The sequence below is a fragment of the Glycine soja genome, chromosome 18 (genome assembly GCF_004193775.1).
Source record: "Glycine soja cultivar W05 chromosome 18, ASM419377v2, whole genome shotgun sequence".
Taxonomy (NCBI): domain Eukaryota; kingdom Viridiplantae; phylum Streptophyta; class Magnoliopsida; order Fabales; family Fabaceae; genus Glycine; species Glycine soja.
In genome coordinates, this window is record NC_041019.1 from 17,396,272 (window position 1) to 17,413,704 (window position 17,433).

Here is a 17,433-nt window from a genome sequence, read left to right on the forward strand (position 1 = left end):
CTTTTGCAAATTGGTGTATTGACCCACTAGAGTGCCTTAGGATATAATAATACTTTCTATGGAGACATATTACAATGTAGCTAGGCTAAGGATGTTCTTAGGATTAGGCAGCCTATTTTATCTTGAATTTTTTTAGGCACTTTATCATGTTAGAGCTACTGTAATTAACTTTTAGGACCACATTTTGTGGCCTTTTTATGAAAGTTCACACCTTTCCCTTTCAAAAAAAAAAAAAGAAGTTAACATAATTTGGTGCTGAGATTGTAAGGCGGAAGTTAATGTCTTCCCCATGAAAGTTTTTCCCATGCCACTGTTGCCATATAAGAAAAATATTGCACCTTGTTGCTTGTTTACTACCTTCATGATCTTGTCAAATATGTTTCTTTGTTAATCTAGATAACAAATAAAAAAATAGAATTATCTAAATTATATTTCCTTAATTTTATTGAATTGAATTATGTAGAAATTTGATAGGTGTAAAATTCAACTGTATACCTATAATTTGAATGAAAGTATGATTGGAATTAGGATTTCAAATCAACTATATCATAATCAAGTTATGCATATACGAGCATATTTCCTAAATGAGAAATGACAAAACCATTCGGATATGGCATTGACAGATAGTCCTTTAAGTTCTTCTTGTTTGATTGCAATATATTTTCAATGTCTACCAAAGTTAAATTATGCACCTCCTCATTGTTTAAATGCAAGTACATATAGAAAATAATTGTAATTAATAAAAGTTGTCTATAATTGAAAATAGTAGCTAAAAATAAAAATATGGTTATTTAAAACAATTATATCTGGTATGCTAGACAATCTTCTTTAGTCATATAGAATCCCATCTAAAAGGCATTCCCAAGTTTGTTCACATACTTCATTTGGCCTATTAATACCATTTGATAAAAGCATTGCAATAAACAAATTTCTCAAATAGTGTCCTCAACCCAAGTCCCTGGCTTCTTTAATAGCTTCAATGTATTCCTTATCACCATCAAGGAATCCTGATGCAAAACATGTTTCTCTGAAAGTGGGATATTGTATGTTGGCAATTGTTCTAATATCCTCATAAGATAAAGGCTCTTTTGCAATAGTTAACATTATCCTTAAGTAAAAATGCTCATCGATACTTGGTGGCACCCATATAAGCCTTTCAATAGTATAACCCACCTTTTGTGTCTTTCAACATCTGTTCTTTTTTACATAGACAAACTTGGATACAAATTGGCTATAGATCGGATTCCTTACTTTATGGTACATTTTGTTTGCATCCATCCAAGATGTGAACATTGATTTTGTAGTTGTGTGCTAGTAAAAAGTAATGTAACATTGTACATTCCTTAGTATATACCTTTTCTGGTCCAAGCTGGTCTTTGATCTATTGAATGACTTGTGCATCAAAAGACAACTTCATTGTAGATGCACTTTTGTAGATGGGTACAATATTGACCTTCAAAGCTAAGGTCAAACCAATCGTATTATCCAGGTCCTATGGATACTATTTCGGGTCATCTTCACCAGCCTAAATAAATAAATAATAAAAAAAAAACGCAGTCACAATTATAAGTCAATGATAATACAAATGACAACAAATTAGATAATATTGCATTACCCATAACATTGAAGAGGTAAATTTCTCCATACATACTTGAATCATTATATTTCTAAGATCAACAACTAATTTGTTGATGATTTCAACACAATCACAATCCCAAACAATTAATCTTGCATTGTGTTTACCATGCCACACCTCAATGTCTAACTTGTACTTAGTAAAGAAAATTAATGAATAACGAATTAGAAATAAAAGTATTATGAGTAATTAATCAAAGTATAATACTATAACAAACTTGCATTATAAGTTAGTAAGAAGAAAATAATACTATAACAACCTCAGAACATGTTTCTCATTAATTGTCCCACATTTACAGGTTAATGTTGCAATTTCATAATTTTTTTGTTTCATTTGTTGCAAGACTGATAATGCAAGTCTTTGTTTCCCACTATCAACTTTGTAGTAGTCCCTATAGTCACAAATTGTGTCTCCTACTCCAAATATTTATGACAAATATTGATAAAGAATAACAACGGATTATAAAATTGGTAGAGAACAATATATTAGCTTCACAAAGAGATACCTTTCAAATCCGATTTATCTGAGAAATGTTTTTGACCTGGGCCTTACACATGAAATTTTCCTATTCAGAATATTGGGAACTTCCAAAGAATTGGGTTAGGTCCTAGCTTGGATTCATTTCATTTTAACCATCCCTACAATGGATAATTATAAGATATAAATAATACACAAAACTTAGAATTATTAAAATCATGTAATTCAATAGAACAAAACTTTACTCTTTGAACTTCTTTTTCAAGTCTTGTATCTCTAGTAGATCTTCATTGATTAGCTGCTTAGTGCCATGCTAGGAGTTTGATACTGACATTGGTCACCCTAGCATCATAAACATGAATGTGACTTAATGATAGTACATAACTTGGATACGAAAAAAAATGGTAACAATTAGATAACAAAATATTAGTTAACCTGTAGTGGCCTTAATTCGTGCTCAGGACAACAAAATGATCGCCAAGTCAGTATTTTGATTTTGGTTATAATAATTAAGGAATTTGTTGGCATGATTATTCCAAAGAGTACAACTAAGAACCTTGCCACTACATTGTCATTAGAGTAACAAAAATCAAAAGATTAGTTTAATAGCAAAACATTTTTTCAAAATGTAGGATATAGGAAATATAATATAAATACATCAAATGTTTAGCATTAAACATGACTCTCGATTAAAACAACTTAAAGAAGCATTGTATGCTTATATATATATATATATATATATATATATATATATATTAGGAGATGTACATACCTCAAATTTTTAATATTAAACACGGTGTTCAAGTAATACCTTGCAATCCATGAGAATCATTTCGAGATACTTTACTGGATTCTCACGGCTTTGGACGTAGCACATATCTATTATTCTAACTCCTAGTTCAATGTTTCTCTTTTGCTATCAATTTATTTGACCATATAAAAGTTGTGTGTCATTCCCTGTAATAATGTGACAACAAAAAAGGTGTTATAATCCTAGATTTCCTAAGGTTGTGGGTTGTAGAAAAGTCTCCAACATAGAAACAATAGAACATGAAAGGTCTATCCATTTTAAACCACAATAATGCATAGTAAGATAAAGACACATTAAAACATCAATCAATGCAAGCAGATTTGAAATATCAAAACCAAACAAATTCATGACCAAATAACAAAACATGAAACCCTACATGATATTGAAATATCTAACATATTTGCACTAAAGTTAAAACCAATCAATCATTTTTGCTAAAGTCAAAACACAATATCTGTTATGTTCATTTGTTACTATAAATATAACAATATTGTTATATGGTTTCTATGTTGCTAACTTTACATGAGAAATCATAATCCTATATTTCCTAAGGTTGTAGATTGTAGAAAACCCTCTAACATAGAAATAATAGAACATGAAAGGTCTATCCATTTAAAACTACAACTCTAACACACAAAAAAAGGGAAATGAAAGGTTTATCCATTTTAAACCACAACAAATTGAAACATCTCATAACATTAATAGAACATGAAACCCTAACAAAACCATGAATTAAACCACAAACTTAAAATTAAAAATAAGACATATTGAAGCATTAAACATTGCAAGCAAATGGTGAAATATCAAAACATGAATCGTAAACATTAACTAAATGGTGAAATAAGACAACATTTTTTTCCAGTTATTAAACTCGGATTAGTCATTCACTTAGTGGAGTACCGGGTCATTGGGTCAGGGGTCAACTCAATGAGTAACTAGTTGACTTGCATGACTCAGTATAAAATATAATTAAATTATAATATTACAAATAAATATCTAAATATTTGTGTTTGCACCAAATAATACAAAATAGATTTTTAGCTTAGTGGTAGATTATTTTTACTTGACCTGTCTCGATTCGGTCTGAGTCAAACATCGGGTTGAGACCAATTTGATGATGTTTCACCAAGCCAGTAAAACAAATGATCGAACAAGGGAACCAACTCAACGACTGGTATGGTTCCTGATTGAATGGGTCGAACTGGTCGGGGCGAGCCGTGTTTAACAACACTAATTTTTTTTCTCAAACACAAAAATTATGAAATCCGAAATAAAATCATAGTCCTATCACCATCAAAAGAAAATAGAAGAGAAAAAGAACAAAAAAAATAGGCTACCTTCATTTCACGTTTTCTGCTTCCAATTCTTCACCAACAAAACCCTAGCAACAGATGAAAAAAACACAATAAGTACAAAAAATAAGCCAAACAAACAACACCCAAAACCCCAACCAAAAGAAACAAATCTTTCTTAGATCACAAACATAACTCTCAAAAAGACACAAAGAAATGAAAATAACAGCAAGAACAAAAAACCAAACCAAACCCCTAACCCAAAAAACAAAATGCATCTCAAAATCCCCTAAAACCTAAAAAAGAGAAGGACAATGGAAAAGTTCCCTACCTCAATGTCTTGTGTTCTCCCTCGAACTTATTTCGCTTGTGCTCGTTCACTTACAAATTCGAGTCATCTAAGTAATGTGGGTTTTTTAGTGTTAATAAAAAGAGAAAAATGATTTTTTAGAAAAGAGAAGAGAAAGAAGGTTATAAGGAGAAAATAAGGATTTTTGGTGTGAGGGAGAAGAGAAAGAGGGTTTTGTCAAATTTGAAATTTAGGGTACTCAGTCCCTTCTTGTCAATATGATTTTTGGGAACCTTTAACCCCTTGATCGAGCATTTGTAGTTTAATATTTTTATTTTCTTCTTAGCTTAATTGACATCTCTTTGACCCTTATTTTCTTAGCTTAACTTAGTCTTGGTCTTATGCAAATGATTGAGCTTAATTGAGAATTGTAGTTAATTTTCAGATTTTGTGCTTACTTGACCTATCTTCCTTGTGTAGGGCCTCAAGGACACTAAAAAACTCAAAATGGAGCATGTGAGTAGTCCTGGAAAGCTAAGAAAAATATCTTCAATTGTATCACAAATAAGATTTGGCCAATTATTCAATTTAGAGGGTCAAATTAAGCTTGAAAGTTAGAACCTCTGCACTTGAATAATTGGGTTGCGAGTTTAGGATTTGTTTTGTGTAATTAGTTTAATTAGGTAGATTAGATGGGCCTAATCAAGGAACATCCCTTCCTTTTGAGTATTCACTTTATATATTAGTGGAAGTTAGTTAGTTAGTTACTTCATTTTGTAAAAAACAGAATTAGTTACTTGTTGTGCAAGCTTTAGGATCAAACTCTTTTCTCTCAACTGTTCTTCATTCTTCTTCCTCTTTTCACTTTTATTCTTCCATTTTCTTGGACAAAATTTCATGTTTTTTTCATTGGTGATGATCATGGAAGGCTGAATACTTAATCAATTCAAGGATCCACTTCAAGCAAGGCTGAATTTGAGTTATGGTTTAGTATTTCCAATCTTCGTGAATGTTCATCTCTCTCTTTAATCCTATTTTTTATTTTCATGATTATGATTATGCTTAGGATTAAAAACGGATTAGGTCATGGATTCATTTCTTAATTTCGAAATTTAATCACAGGTTGTTCGAATCATTTTCCAACCTAATTTGTGATCTCAAACAATTTAGGGATTGATTTGATTGAACTATCTCTAGTGCATTTGAATGATCTTTCAAATTGGACATCATTCGTAGTAACTATGATAATTTGATTTGCATTGGCTTGGTGAATTAGATTGATGCTATTAAACTTGATTAGTATTATGTTTTTGTTTTGTTCTATTTCTTCATCTCTATTTTTGTGTTTTCGCATTCCTTCATAGTCGCTTACAAACTATTCGATGAAATCCCCCCCTTGCTGTTTGTAAGTGAATGAACGTATTGAATCATATTTCTGAGTCGACCTAGGTTAATTTTGTACTACAAAATTTCCTAGTTTTATTTGTTTTTGGAACAATTCGACAGTTGTTATCACCCTTTCTCTTTATTTATGTTCATGATGGGAGAGTGTGAGAAAAAAGTTGATTTTTTCTTTCCCAACCTCAACTCATTTGCTTGAAATTAGATGATGGAAAATGACAAAAGTGTGTAAATTACATTTTAACCCTAAAATTGGGCAGGTGTCAAAATTTGAGGCGTTAGAATTGTAATTTTCATAAGGGTTTGTATTCTTATAGAGAAAGTAGATATTAACAAACAAAACAATTATGTATACAAAAAAAAATTCTTACCATGAGTAGTGTCATATAACCTCCCATTTGCTTGTCATACAAGCTCGCATATGACAACTAATCATAAGGAAATGCCACTACAACTACTCCCAAAGCATATTGCTTGTAGTAATTTAGATCATTAAGGTATTCTAGGTAGCATATGTGTACATGTGTCAAGCTTTTGTTGGTGAATATCATATTGTCAAACAAATGCAGCAAATATGCCCTAGTGGTCTAGACATAAGATTGACTAGCAACATATGTGTGATACAACCTTTGTGACCAAGTCAGTTGCACCTTGTTTCATGTTGATGACACATCATTTGCCTTGTGGTCCATCATAATACCAAGCTCTAACCTCAACAATGCTCTAATCTCCTCCTTAGTGTACCTCGTCTGTGTGTAACCAAGGAGTTGGCCTATGATAGGTAAATGCAAAAGACATGACACAACATTGAGAACGATGATCATCTCTCCAATTATAGGTGGAAGGAAGAGGTCTCATTGTCCCATCTCTCAATAAAGGTGTTCATTATGCCTTTATTTGCAGTTGTGTATCGCGCATCATACAAGCTCGAAAGGCATGACCCATCCACGTAAGCATTCACCATTGCTTGGGTAGGATAAGGCATAACCTTACCACCATGGTTGACCAGCTTCAACTTTGCTCTGGGCTCACTGATCCAAACATGCTCAACTACACAGTCCTTATAGGACAAAAGCAACGCCAAATCCCTAGGGCCACCTCCAAATGACAGTTCGATGATACGGTCAACAGGCGATATTTGTGGCTATGTCTGTACCTCAAGCTATGCCTCATGTTGTCCCTCAGGTTGTGTTGTTGTTGTCACCGAGCCGCATGTTGCGTCATGTTGTCTTGACATAGTCACATGTCATTACCTTTGCCTTTCTGCATCGAGAAGCTATTTTTGTGCGAACCATCTTAAAAGGCTAATTAAAAATTAAAATTAAGAGAAAAAAATTAAACAATAACATAAATAATTATAAAAAATAAAAAATGAAAAACATAATGGAATCATATTTTTGTTAAGGGGATCCAAGGGGCGTATGTCTTTAAGAGAAAAAGGTATAATGAGTAATTTAAATATAAAAAGGGGGTGAGGCAATGTACTTAGAAAAAATGAGAGGTGTAAATAGTAAGTATTGGGTGAAGGAAGCGTCTTGTCTTGTTGTCCACATGTGCACTTGATCGAAAAAGGTTGGTTAAACAAAATAATAAAATCAAGGCTTTTGCTTTGTGCACCTAACATTCTACTTATGCACCCCACAATCTTTTAATATTCCAAAAATACTTGTATTACTTCTTCTTCTTCTTCTTCCTTTTACGTTGTTCACTCATTCATTCTATTTTTTTGTGTTTTCGTTCATTCTCGTGAGAGGAGAGGTGCTTTATGTTCGCTTTGGTCGAGTTGCAAGTGTTACGGTGGTATGTCGACAAGTGGTTTTGGTTGGTGTGGCTGTTAGCGATGAAGGTAAGCTACAACTTCTATTAGATCTAGATTTTTTGTTGCGTATACAACTTACAGATTGACAATCCATTAGTAACTTACGGATTCACAATCCATATGTTACTTACTAATTGACAATCCATAAGTATCATACGGATTGACAATAGAAAATGTGGGTGTCCCTTTAAGCTATGTGGGAAACCAGTGGTTGGAGGCAAAGGATGAATGGTGAAGTTAATGTGTGGGAGTCACAATTATGAATTGGTCAAGTCATTAGTTGGACATCCATACATTGGTCAATTAACTAAGGATAAAAAGATTATTATTGATGATATGACAAAGTTAATGGTGAAATCCAGAAATATTCTGCTAACGTTGAAAGAGCACAATGCCAATAGTTATACAACAATCAAGCAAGTATACAATGCAACAAATGCATATCGTTCTTCCATAAGAGACAATAATACTGAAATTCAACAACTAGTGAAGCTTCTTGAACAAGATAAGTATATTCATTGGCATTGATTGAAGGATGAAGATGTCGTACGTGATATCTTTTGGAGTCATCTTGATGCAGTCAAGCAATGCAATGCTTGTAATTTGGTATTTTTTTTTTATAGATAATACCTACAAAACAAACATGTACAGACTTTTATTACTTGACTTTGTTGGTGTCACACCAATAGGGATGACATTTTCTGTTGGTTTTGCCTATTTGGAGGGAGAACATCTACATAATGTTGTTTGGGCTTTAGAATGATTTCGAGGTCTTTTTCTCAGACGTGATGCCCTCCCTAGAGTTATTGTTACCGACAAAGATCTAACATTGACAAATGTCGTGAAAACTGTATTCCCTGAGTGTACCAACTTGTTGTGTCCATTTCAAATTGATAAAAATATGAAGACAAATTGTAAATCCCTGGTTTGTAAAAAAATGCATGGGATTATGTCATGGAAGCCTGAGGGAGTTTGGTTGATTGTCCTTTTGAGGAAGAGTTTGATGGGTGCCTTATGAAGTTTGAAATTGCTTATTCACCATGGCCAATGTTTGTTGACTATGTCAACCAAACATGGATAATTCCCCACAAAGAAAGATTTGTTAAAGCTTGGATGAATAAGGTCATGCACTTAGGAAACACAACAACTAACAGGTATGAAAATTGTAAACCTTTTTTGTTGTTTAGGATTTATGACTCAATGGATAAAAATAGTTGTCTCTGTTTATTTTTTTGTGTATTTCATATGTAGGGTTGAATATGCTCATTGGGCCTTAAAAAGACTACTACATAATAGCTTTGGAGACTTATATAGTGTTCGGGAAGCCATGAACAACATGATCACACCGCAACAAACTGAAATTAAGGCATCTTTTGAGACAAGTACACATGTGGTTGGACATGTTTTTAAAGTTACCTTATATAAGAAACTACTTGGCATGATATCAAGGTATGCTTTAAATTAGATTGATGTTGAGTATGAGCATGTGAGTTATGTTGGTATTGATAGTTCTCGTTGTGGATGTGTAATGAGAAATACTCATGGTATTCCTTGTGCATGTGAGCTAGTTAGATATATTGTCGGTAGCATACCTCTAGGTGTAATCCATATGTTTTGGCAAAGGCTAAGTTTTTCAGACCAAGGGTTATCAGAGTCCGAAGTCAGCATAATCGAAGAGATGAAAACCATATCCAAGCGATTTGAAGAACTTGATGTTTGTGGCAAAGTTACTCTAAAGAGTAAACTTCGGGAAATTGCCTACCCAGATCTAAACCCTATGTGTCCTCCTCCATAAAAGGTCAAAACAAAAGGTGCTCAGAAGAAACCGATGACCAAACATCAAAGATCAACAAAGCGTGATTCGTCTTACTGGGAGTATGTTGTTGCATTACATTCTATGCAAAATAGTAATTCTTTAGTCAAACATAGTGCATCATCATCTGAGCAAGCAAGTCCAAGAAGGACCATGCCGATGTTGGATCAATTTCATCCATGCATTCATGATTCCATTGAAAACATTATTGATGTCAAAACTAATAGTAATTGTGGATATCGTGCAATTGTTGCCTTATTAGGTATGAGTGAAGATTCATGGTCTTTGGTGCACAACCATTTGCTTAAAGAACTTGCAAAATGATCTGATGAGTGTATCAACCTGCTTAGTAGCATAGACAACTTTGATGAATTAAAGCGATCCCTACTTGTTGATGGATTATCCATGGTATATAATTTTTGTTATGTTTTGTTGGATTAAATTTGGTTTAAATAAATGTAATTATAACTGTTACATGCAGGTTACCATGGATAAGTGAATGAATATAACTAACATGGGATATGTGATTGCATCAAGATATAATGTCATCCTTGTTTCTCTTTCTCTCCAACAAAGCATGACATTTTTTCTCTTAAAAGTCAACCACCAAGAGTTTGTTTTGTTCATCGCGTAATATGTATCGATCATGTGTATGATACTTATTTTGTTTAGGTAAAAACATGATCATCCTATTTGTTTAATTTATGTATTTATAATAACAATCCTAATATTGTTTAATAATATACTAGGAAAAACTATCATCAATTTATTTTATTCCTTTTTAATATTTTTTTAATTAACAATATATCTTTTTTAGACAATATATATTAAGTTATATCAATTTAAAAAAATAAGAATAAACTCATGTTTTACATCATGTAATTAAAAATTATAAAAATGAAATATAAAAAAGAAATATTAAATCGGTGAACCATATTTAAATATTAATTAATAAAAATATTTTCAAATATTAAAGAACATTTGAAGTTGAATAAGAATGTTCGTCCATTTGAAATGATTTTTTAGTTAAAATCAATTTTATTCCTTATTTATTTAATTCAAGAATATTTTTATATTTTAAATTAACAATTTGATTAATGTTCAAATTTTTTCAATTAAAAATATAAATTTGTTAATATAAAAGTATATTAAATATAAAATAAAATTTATGAGATAGAATTTTTATGAAGTTTAAAATTTTATAAAAATACAAACTTGATACATGTATATAAAAATATAATATATATCATACCAAATTTTGGTATGATTTTTATAACATTTAATATTTTGTTAAATATTAATATCATTAACTATTGTGTGTATTTTATAAAATAAAACTATCGTGTGTATATATATATATATTAATATATATTTTTTATTAATTAAAATATGATAGATAAATACATTAAAAAAGTATAAATTATAAATTAATATAATATAACGGGACACTAAATAGTTTTATAATTTAATGTAATAAAAAATTCAAATATTATGGCAGTACTTTTTTTTTAAGGAATTATTGCAGTATTTTTAGTTTTAAGGGGACGCGTGAATTTTTTGATGATGCGAACGAGGGAATTTAGCGGGGCCCGGAGGGAATTTAGCACGCCTAATTACGCGAACGAGGGTTCCGGAAAATAAGAAAAACAAAAACAAAAACAAAAATAAAATATACGCGAGGGCAAAACCGTCAAAACAAGAATTTGGGGGGTTGAAGTTGAACTTGAATCTCTTGGTTTCAGCGTTGTTTGGAAGAAGAAGCACCAACCCAACCCAAGTAGCGTTTGCGTTGCGCCCGAGATATTCTTCATTCTTCTTTCTTGGTTCGCGTTTAAAAGCGAAATTGGTTGGTTGATTCGTTCGCAGAGAGAGAGAGAGAAGAAGAAGCGATCGCATGAAAAATTGAAGGATGAAGGGATGGGATGGGATTCAATCTTCGTTCTCTTCTCGATCGAGTTCCACGTTGGGCCAACAACAACAACAACCTCCCTCGCGAACGGTTCGACTCGGCCGAGTTCAGCCTCAGGCTCCGACTCACCGCACCATCTTCTGCAACGATCGCGAGGCCAATCTTCCCATCCGATTCAAGGTTCCACCATTTTTCTCTTCGATTTCGTTTTTTTTTTGTTTTTGTTGCGAGTAACTGACTTTTCTGATTGCTTTTTTATTTCAAATATATTTCAATTCGTTGTTGTGTTTTGTGGTTAATTGATGTTGATGATGTCTCGTTCAGTGTTTGTTTTAGTGAGTTTTGTTTATGTATGATTAGAAAAAAGATCGAAGATTGAGGTTAGTTCAGCTTTGGTGAGTAGATGTGTTTGTGGATTAAACAAGTGTTTGTTTTGATTGATCTTCAAATTGGTTGAAGAATTTCTCTGTGGATGTATTCTTTTACACTTCGAAATTGTAAACAAACTAATGTTTTGTTTTTACTGGATCTATTTGTTGGAAGAAGATACCTGTGGGGTTTGCTTGAGGAATGCATTTTCAGTTACTTAATAAGAGACAATTACTTAGTATGTTTAGTTTAGATTAACTTTTAGCAAAATTAATTCAAAATTTCAAGTTAATAGTGAAGCAACACAATGTAGCTTTTGGATTTTTCACTTTTTTTTTTAACATACACTTGGTGGCTTCAATGGAAAACCAAACATACTTAGTGAAATTCATCCACCTTGATGGTTGAGCGTTTCAAATTTCAATCAAATAGAATAATAAGAGAAGCAGGGATTACTTGGTTTTGGCATTTTCCTTTTCTTTGAAGGAGATTCTTAGTTGAATGTTTTGATTATGAGATGACGTAAGGTCCGGCTGGATGTGTCCTTTTCTTTTCAAGTTTTTTAAAGAGTAAATTACTTTTCTAGTTTCTTCTGAAATAAATTTCTCTTACTACTAGACTATAGGTTTATAATGGCAATGTTAGAGAGAAAGTTGAGGGAGCACCTATTGTAAAAATGATGGTAGAAGCTTGCCTTAGGTGGTTTAAACATGTATAGAGAAGACCTGTAGAAGCCCTCGTAAAGAAAATAGATCAGATGAAGTTTATCCCGAATTGCTAGAGGTGTACTATAAATGTCGCAGATGCAGTCTCTCCCCATCTTTTTCCCATTGCAGTCTGGACTTTGTAGTTTGTATCCACTTCTCTAGTCATAGATGTTGGCCACATCTCTAGCCACTCGAATATTTTCAGCATATTTCCTTTTAGTGTGCTAAATTCTAATTAACAAGCTTAAAGCTTAGTAAAGTTTAGCTTGAGTGTGAGTGTTAGAATATTTAGAAAATATCTCAAAGTCATAATATCATTGTTATATCTTATTGGAATATTTTAGAGTATCTAACTGCTTGTTTTCTCTGAGAAAAAGGTTTATGTTTTTGTTAATAGCTTTCATTTTAATTATAAAAATGCCAAATCATTTTAACTTTGTTTCTTATTTTCTAAGATTTGTATAGGAAATAGTGAAATCAATAAAAAGTTGTTTTCATATTTATATAGGAAATAGTGAAATCAATAAAAACCTTTGAAAATAAGAAATAAAATGTCATTTTTTAAACTTAAAATTGGGAACTGAAACATTTTGTTAAACCAAATATGCCCTCAAATGATTTCTTAGGAATGTTTTCCTTGTTTCATTTTATTTCCTAGTTTATTTCATATTTAATTAGCATTACTCTACCAAAAAAATGATTTAATTAGCATTAGGAATCCGGTATTAGAATAAATAGGGATTGATGCTCTTTGTATTTTGCAACATATTATTACAAGCCATATATCACTATCATATTCTAATATTCAGAGTTTGCTCTCTCTTTCCTCCTTTACTTAAATCCCTATAATCCAAACTGGTAGGAATGACATTTGTGATTTGACATCGTTTTTGAAGTATTTATTTTTATGAATACAATGTGTAGGATTTAAAGTTTTCATGACAAAAGGAGGTGAGTTGGAGGTAAATCTTAAAATTGTAAATTGAATTGTAGGATGATATGAAATTCATAATCTATATTCCATAAATGTCAAGCATCATATTCATAAGTCATGACCAACAAAGTAGTAAGAAACTTAACAATTCCAAAACACAAGTACAAAATACATTAAAGGCATAAAACTTAAATACCAAAAGCAAATAGTAATACTCTAATCCTAGAATCTAAATGTCTAATCTAACAAATGTGCCACGTTATAGGAGTATACTTGCTCGGTAGTGTAGTTTTCTTTTCTTAGCTAATCTATAAAGGCTAAACTACAGTTTGTAGTTAGTCTATAGTTAGTTAGTTAACTGTTAGGACAGCTATTTGACAACTGTCACTAACTAACTTAGGTTAGTTGACACTTGACAATTACAGTTGTGTAACTAATTATAAAAACTGAGGTTTACTCTATTTCCTCTTGGGTTGAATAATATCATTCTTTTCACCTCAATTCAGTTTTCTAATTCTCTCTCTCAAGTTTCCTTTATGGCATCAGAGCTTTGTTTTGATCTCTAGATTTTTCATGGCTTTTGCTTCCAATCCTCCTCCTCCCCCTCCTCCACCAAGGAACGGTGGCACTCCGGTGTAACTTTAACTGGCGCAACTACAAAAGAGTTTTCGCACTGGATCTTGGAGAAGCTGACAAACTCCAACTACCTTCTAAGGTGTCAACAGGTTGAATCTGTGATCAAAGGCCATCGTCTTCATCATCTTCTCACTAATCCTCAAATTCCGCTCGATACACCACCCTTGCCGATTGTGATATTGGAAATACCTCACCTTAGTTCTTACCTTGGGGGCAACAAGATCAGCTCCTACACTTGTGGCTACAATCCACCATTTCCGGCGAAGTTCTTCCAAGACTCGTTGGTTGCAAATCATCCTAACATCTTTGGGACAAGCTTCATTTGCATTTTCAGTCCATTGTTCGTGCGAAGAAGTGTCGACTTCGTAATGATCTTCGTAACATTTCTCTCAGTAATAGTTGAATTTCTGATTATCTGCTTTGTATTTAAACTATAATCGACTCGCTTTTGTCGATTGAAGAATATGTTTCGGATCCGAAAATGTCAACATAGTACTTGATGGTTTGCCTGATGAATTTGAGTCTCTTATTACTTTCGTTAGTGGAAAGTTTGAATCTCTCTCTGTTGATGAGGTTGCAACCCTACTTTTGGCTCATGAGACTCGATTATCTTGCAAGAAAGCTCTTACTTTGATTAATCTTACTAAAGCTGATAAATCTAGTTTTAGCCTAATTCTTCTCAACAAGTGTTTTCTGGCAACTCTACTTCTGCAAATCTGCAAGCTTAAGTTGCTCAGGGCCAGTCTAGCTCCTCATCAAACTCTGGATCGAATTACAACAACTATAATGGTGGAAATCGGTTCTTTAACTCTGGTTGTGGTGGTGGCCGTGGCAGAGGTTGCTACTCCAATGTGCAGTGTCAGATTTGCCATAAAAATGGACATGAGGCTTCTTTCTGCTATTACAGGCATGATGATGATTATGTTCCCACTCAACCAATGGATTACCCCAACCAATACCCCAATTACTCTCAATCTCTGCCTTCACCCAAAATCCCAATCCCTCTCCCAATCAGGATCAAAATCAGAACCCTAATTGCTATCCCAATCAGAATTCTAATCAACCTCAGCACAACCAATATAATCAGTATTCTTCTCAGCATCAATACAACAATTAGTACAAATTACAACCAAGATTTCAAGAATGCATTTTTCTGGGCTATTTTCTTTCTCACAAAGGTTATAAATGCATGGCTGCAGATGGAAGAGTTTACATCTCCAAAGATGTAGTCTTTGATGAACTTAGGTTTCCTTTTCCCAAGTTAATGGGGGAACCAGCTTCAGAACCTTCTTCTATTGCTTCACACAGTCAACAAATTTTGACTGTTCTGCCAATTTCTCACACAGAAGCTTCCTCTGTCTCTGCTTCTCTAACATCTGCTCCTTCTGCATCTGCTTCTCCAGCAGCCTCTATTCAGTCACCAGCAGCTTCAACATCAGTGAATATTAATCATGCTTCTGCTTCTCAGGATTTACCACTTCCAGTGCAAGAAACTTTGCCTTCAGTCACTGTTTCTGTGCAAGAGAACTTGTCTCAAGCTGGTGATTCTTCTCCTGCTGTGCTTTTCAGACCTGATAACATTCATCCCATGTGTACTAGGGCCAAAGCTGGTGTTGTTAAACCCAGACTTCAGCCCACTCTGCATCTAACTCATTCTGAACCGAAGTCTACCAAGACAGCCCTTTCTAATCCCACATGGTTTGCAGCCATGAAAACTGAATATGAGGTCTTGATTAAGAATGGTACCTGGTCCCTTACTGAACTTCCTCCTAATAGGTCTACTGTTGGTTGCAAATGGGTGTTTAGGGTAAAGGAAAACCCTAATGGTACTGTCAGCAAGTACAAGGCTAGGCAGCCAAAGGTTTCCATTAGAAACTTGGTTATGATTACATTGAGACCTTCTCTCCTCTAATCAAACCAGTTACTGTCAGAATCCTCCTTACTCTTGCCATTATTCACAAATGGAACTCCTCAGTGTCCTTTGACATCGAGAAAGATCAAGAGAATGAGTAGAGAGAGAATCAGAGGGTGGGAGAGAGTTAGGCATAGAGGCAAGGTCTTCGAGAGACAAAGAGTGAGACTGAGAGTGGATTCTCAACGGACACAAGCCAGGAACAGGGATGGGCAACAACAACACTACAACCAAACAAATTGGAGGGATCGAAACGAGATATCATCCTTCTATTTCACGCGATTCTCCGACGATGTCTCCAAGAAGGACCTGTGGTATCAATTCAAAAAATGGGGAGATGTGAGGGAGGTATTCGTATCCAAACAAAGAAATAAGAATGGTAGGAGGTACGGGTTTGCTAGATTCAAAGGTGTTAATGACGTGTACATACTCGAAAGGCAATTGGACAACATTGTTATCGAAGGTATGAAGCTATACGTCAATATCCCAAAATACGGGAGACAGAGGGGTAGAAAGACAATTTCAGAAGATAAACAGAAGGGGAAAGTGCAAAGGAATGAGAATGAAGCATCTCGTCCTATACAAAGAGGTGCAAGAACAAACCATGGATCGTATGCAGAGGTGGTCGCGAGGAAAGGAAATATGAAGGCACCACACAGTCGCGAAGGTGGGCTATTATCAGTATACCTCGAGACCTCTTCGGATATGCAGAAATGGTTCAGCGAAGCTTAGGTAGGGAGATTGACAAATCCGGCGATGTTTGACAAGGTAGAAGATGAATTGAGGTGGGATATTGGAGTGGACATCTCACCCAAATGCATGGGGGACGACATGGTCCTGCTACTTGGTCTGATTGACGTAAGAGCAGAACAATTGATTCTAGAAGAAAGCCATGGAACGCCTCCCTTGTTCTACTTGTTGTAGAAGTGGAAGCCGAGCTTGCGTCCGGGCCACAGGCTGACCTCGGTCCAGTGCTGGGAAATTCCGATTCTAGCCTGGGACACGACGTATACCAAGCAGATAGTGGGTGTCATGGGAGAGTTGGTGGAGGTTGACGATGATGTCGATGAATGTCGGCGGTTGGACAGAGCACGGGTGCTCATTAAAACATTGTGGAAACCCGCCATTCAGCACACGGTAGATGTCTACATAGATTCAGAGGTTTACGAAGTGCATATACTGGAGGAATATGGATATAGCACCGACATGTGCCATTGTAGAAGGAGCAGTGTTATAGTGTCGTCGGAGGAAATTGACTATGACGGAAGTTTTATGGGATCTTTGACTATGGAGAGGTCACATGCGCCAGAGATCGATGTCAGTGCGTGGGACATGGAGGCGCATGCAAACAATGAGGGTCCATGACGGAGCAACTCCAGACTCGACAGTGGGGGCGTTGAAGAACAACGCACGAAATTACCCAGTGGT

General features: G+C 34.2%; 1 protein-coding gene across 1 annotated transcript in view; it reads left to right on the forward strand.

Annotated features, from left to right (window-relative positions):
* The first annotated feature begins 11,263 nt into the window (after positions 1 to 11,263).
* The window catches only part of LOC114395340 (phospholipid-transporting ATPase 3-like), a 56,777-nt gene continuing 50,607 nt past the window's right edge, over positions 11,264 to 17,433 (forward strand). The window contains exon 1 of the mRNA XM_028357091.1: positions 11,264 to 11,627. Coding sequence (XP_028212892.1) covers positions 11,448 to 11,627 — 180 coding nt within the window. The 5' untranslated portion in view covers positions 11,264 to 11,447. The remainder of the gene's footprint in view (positions 11,628 to 17,433) is intronic.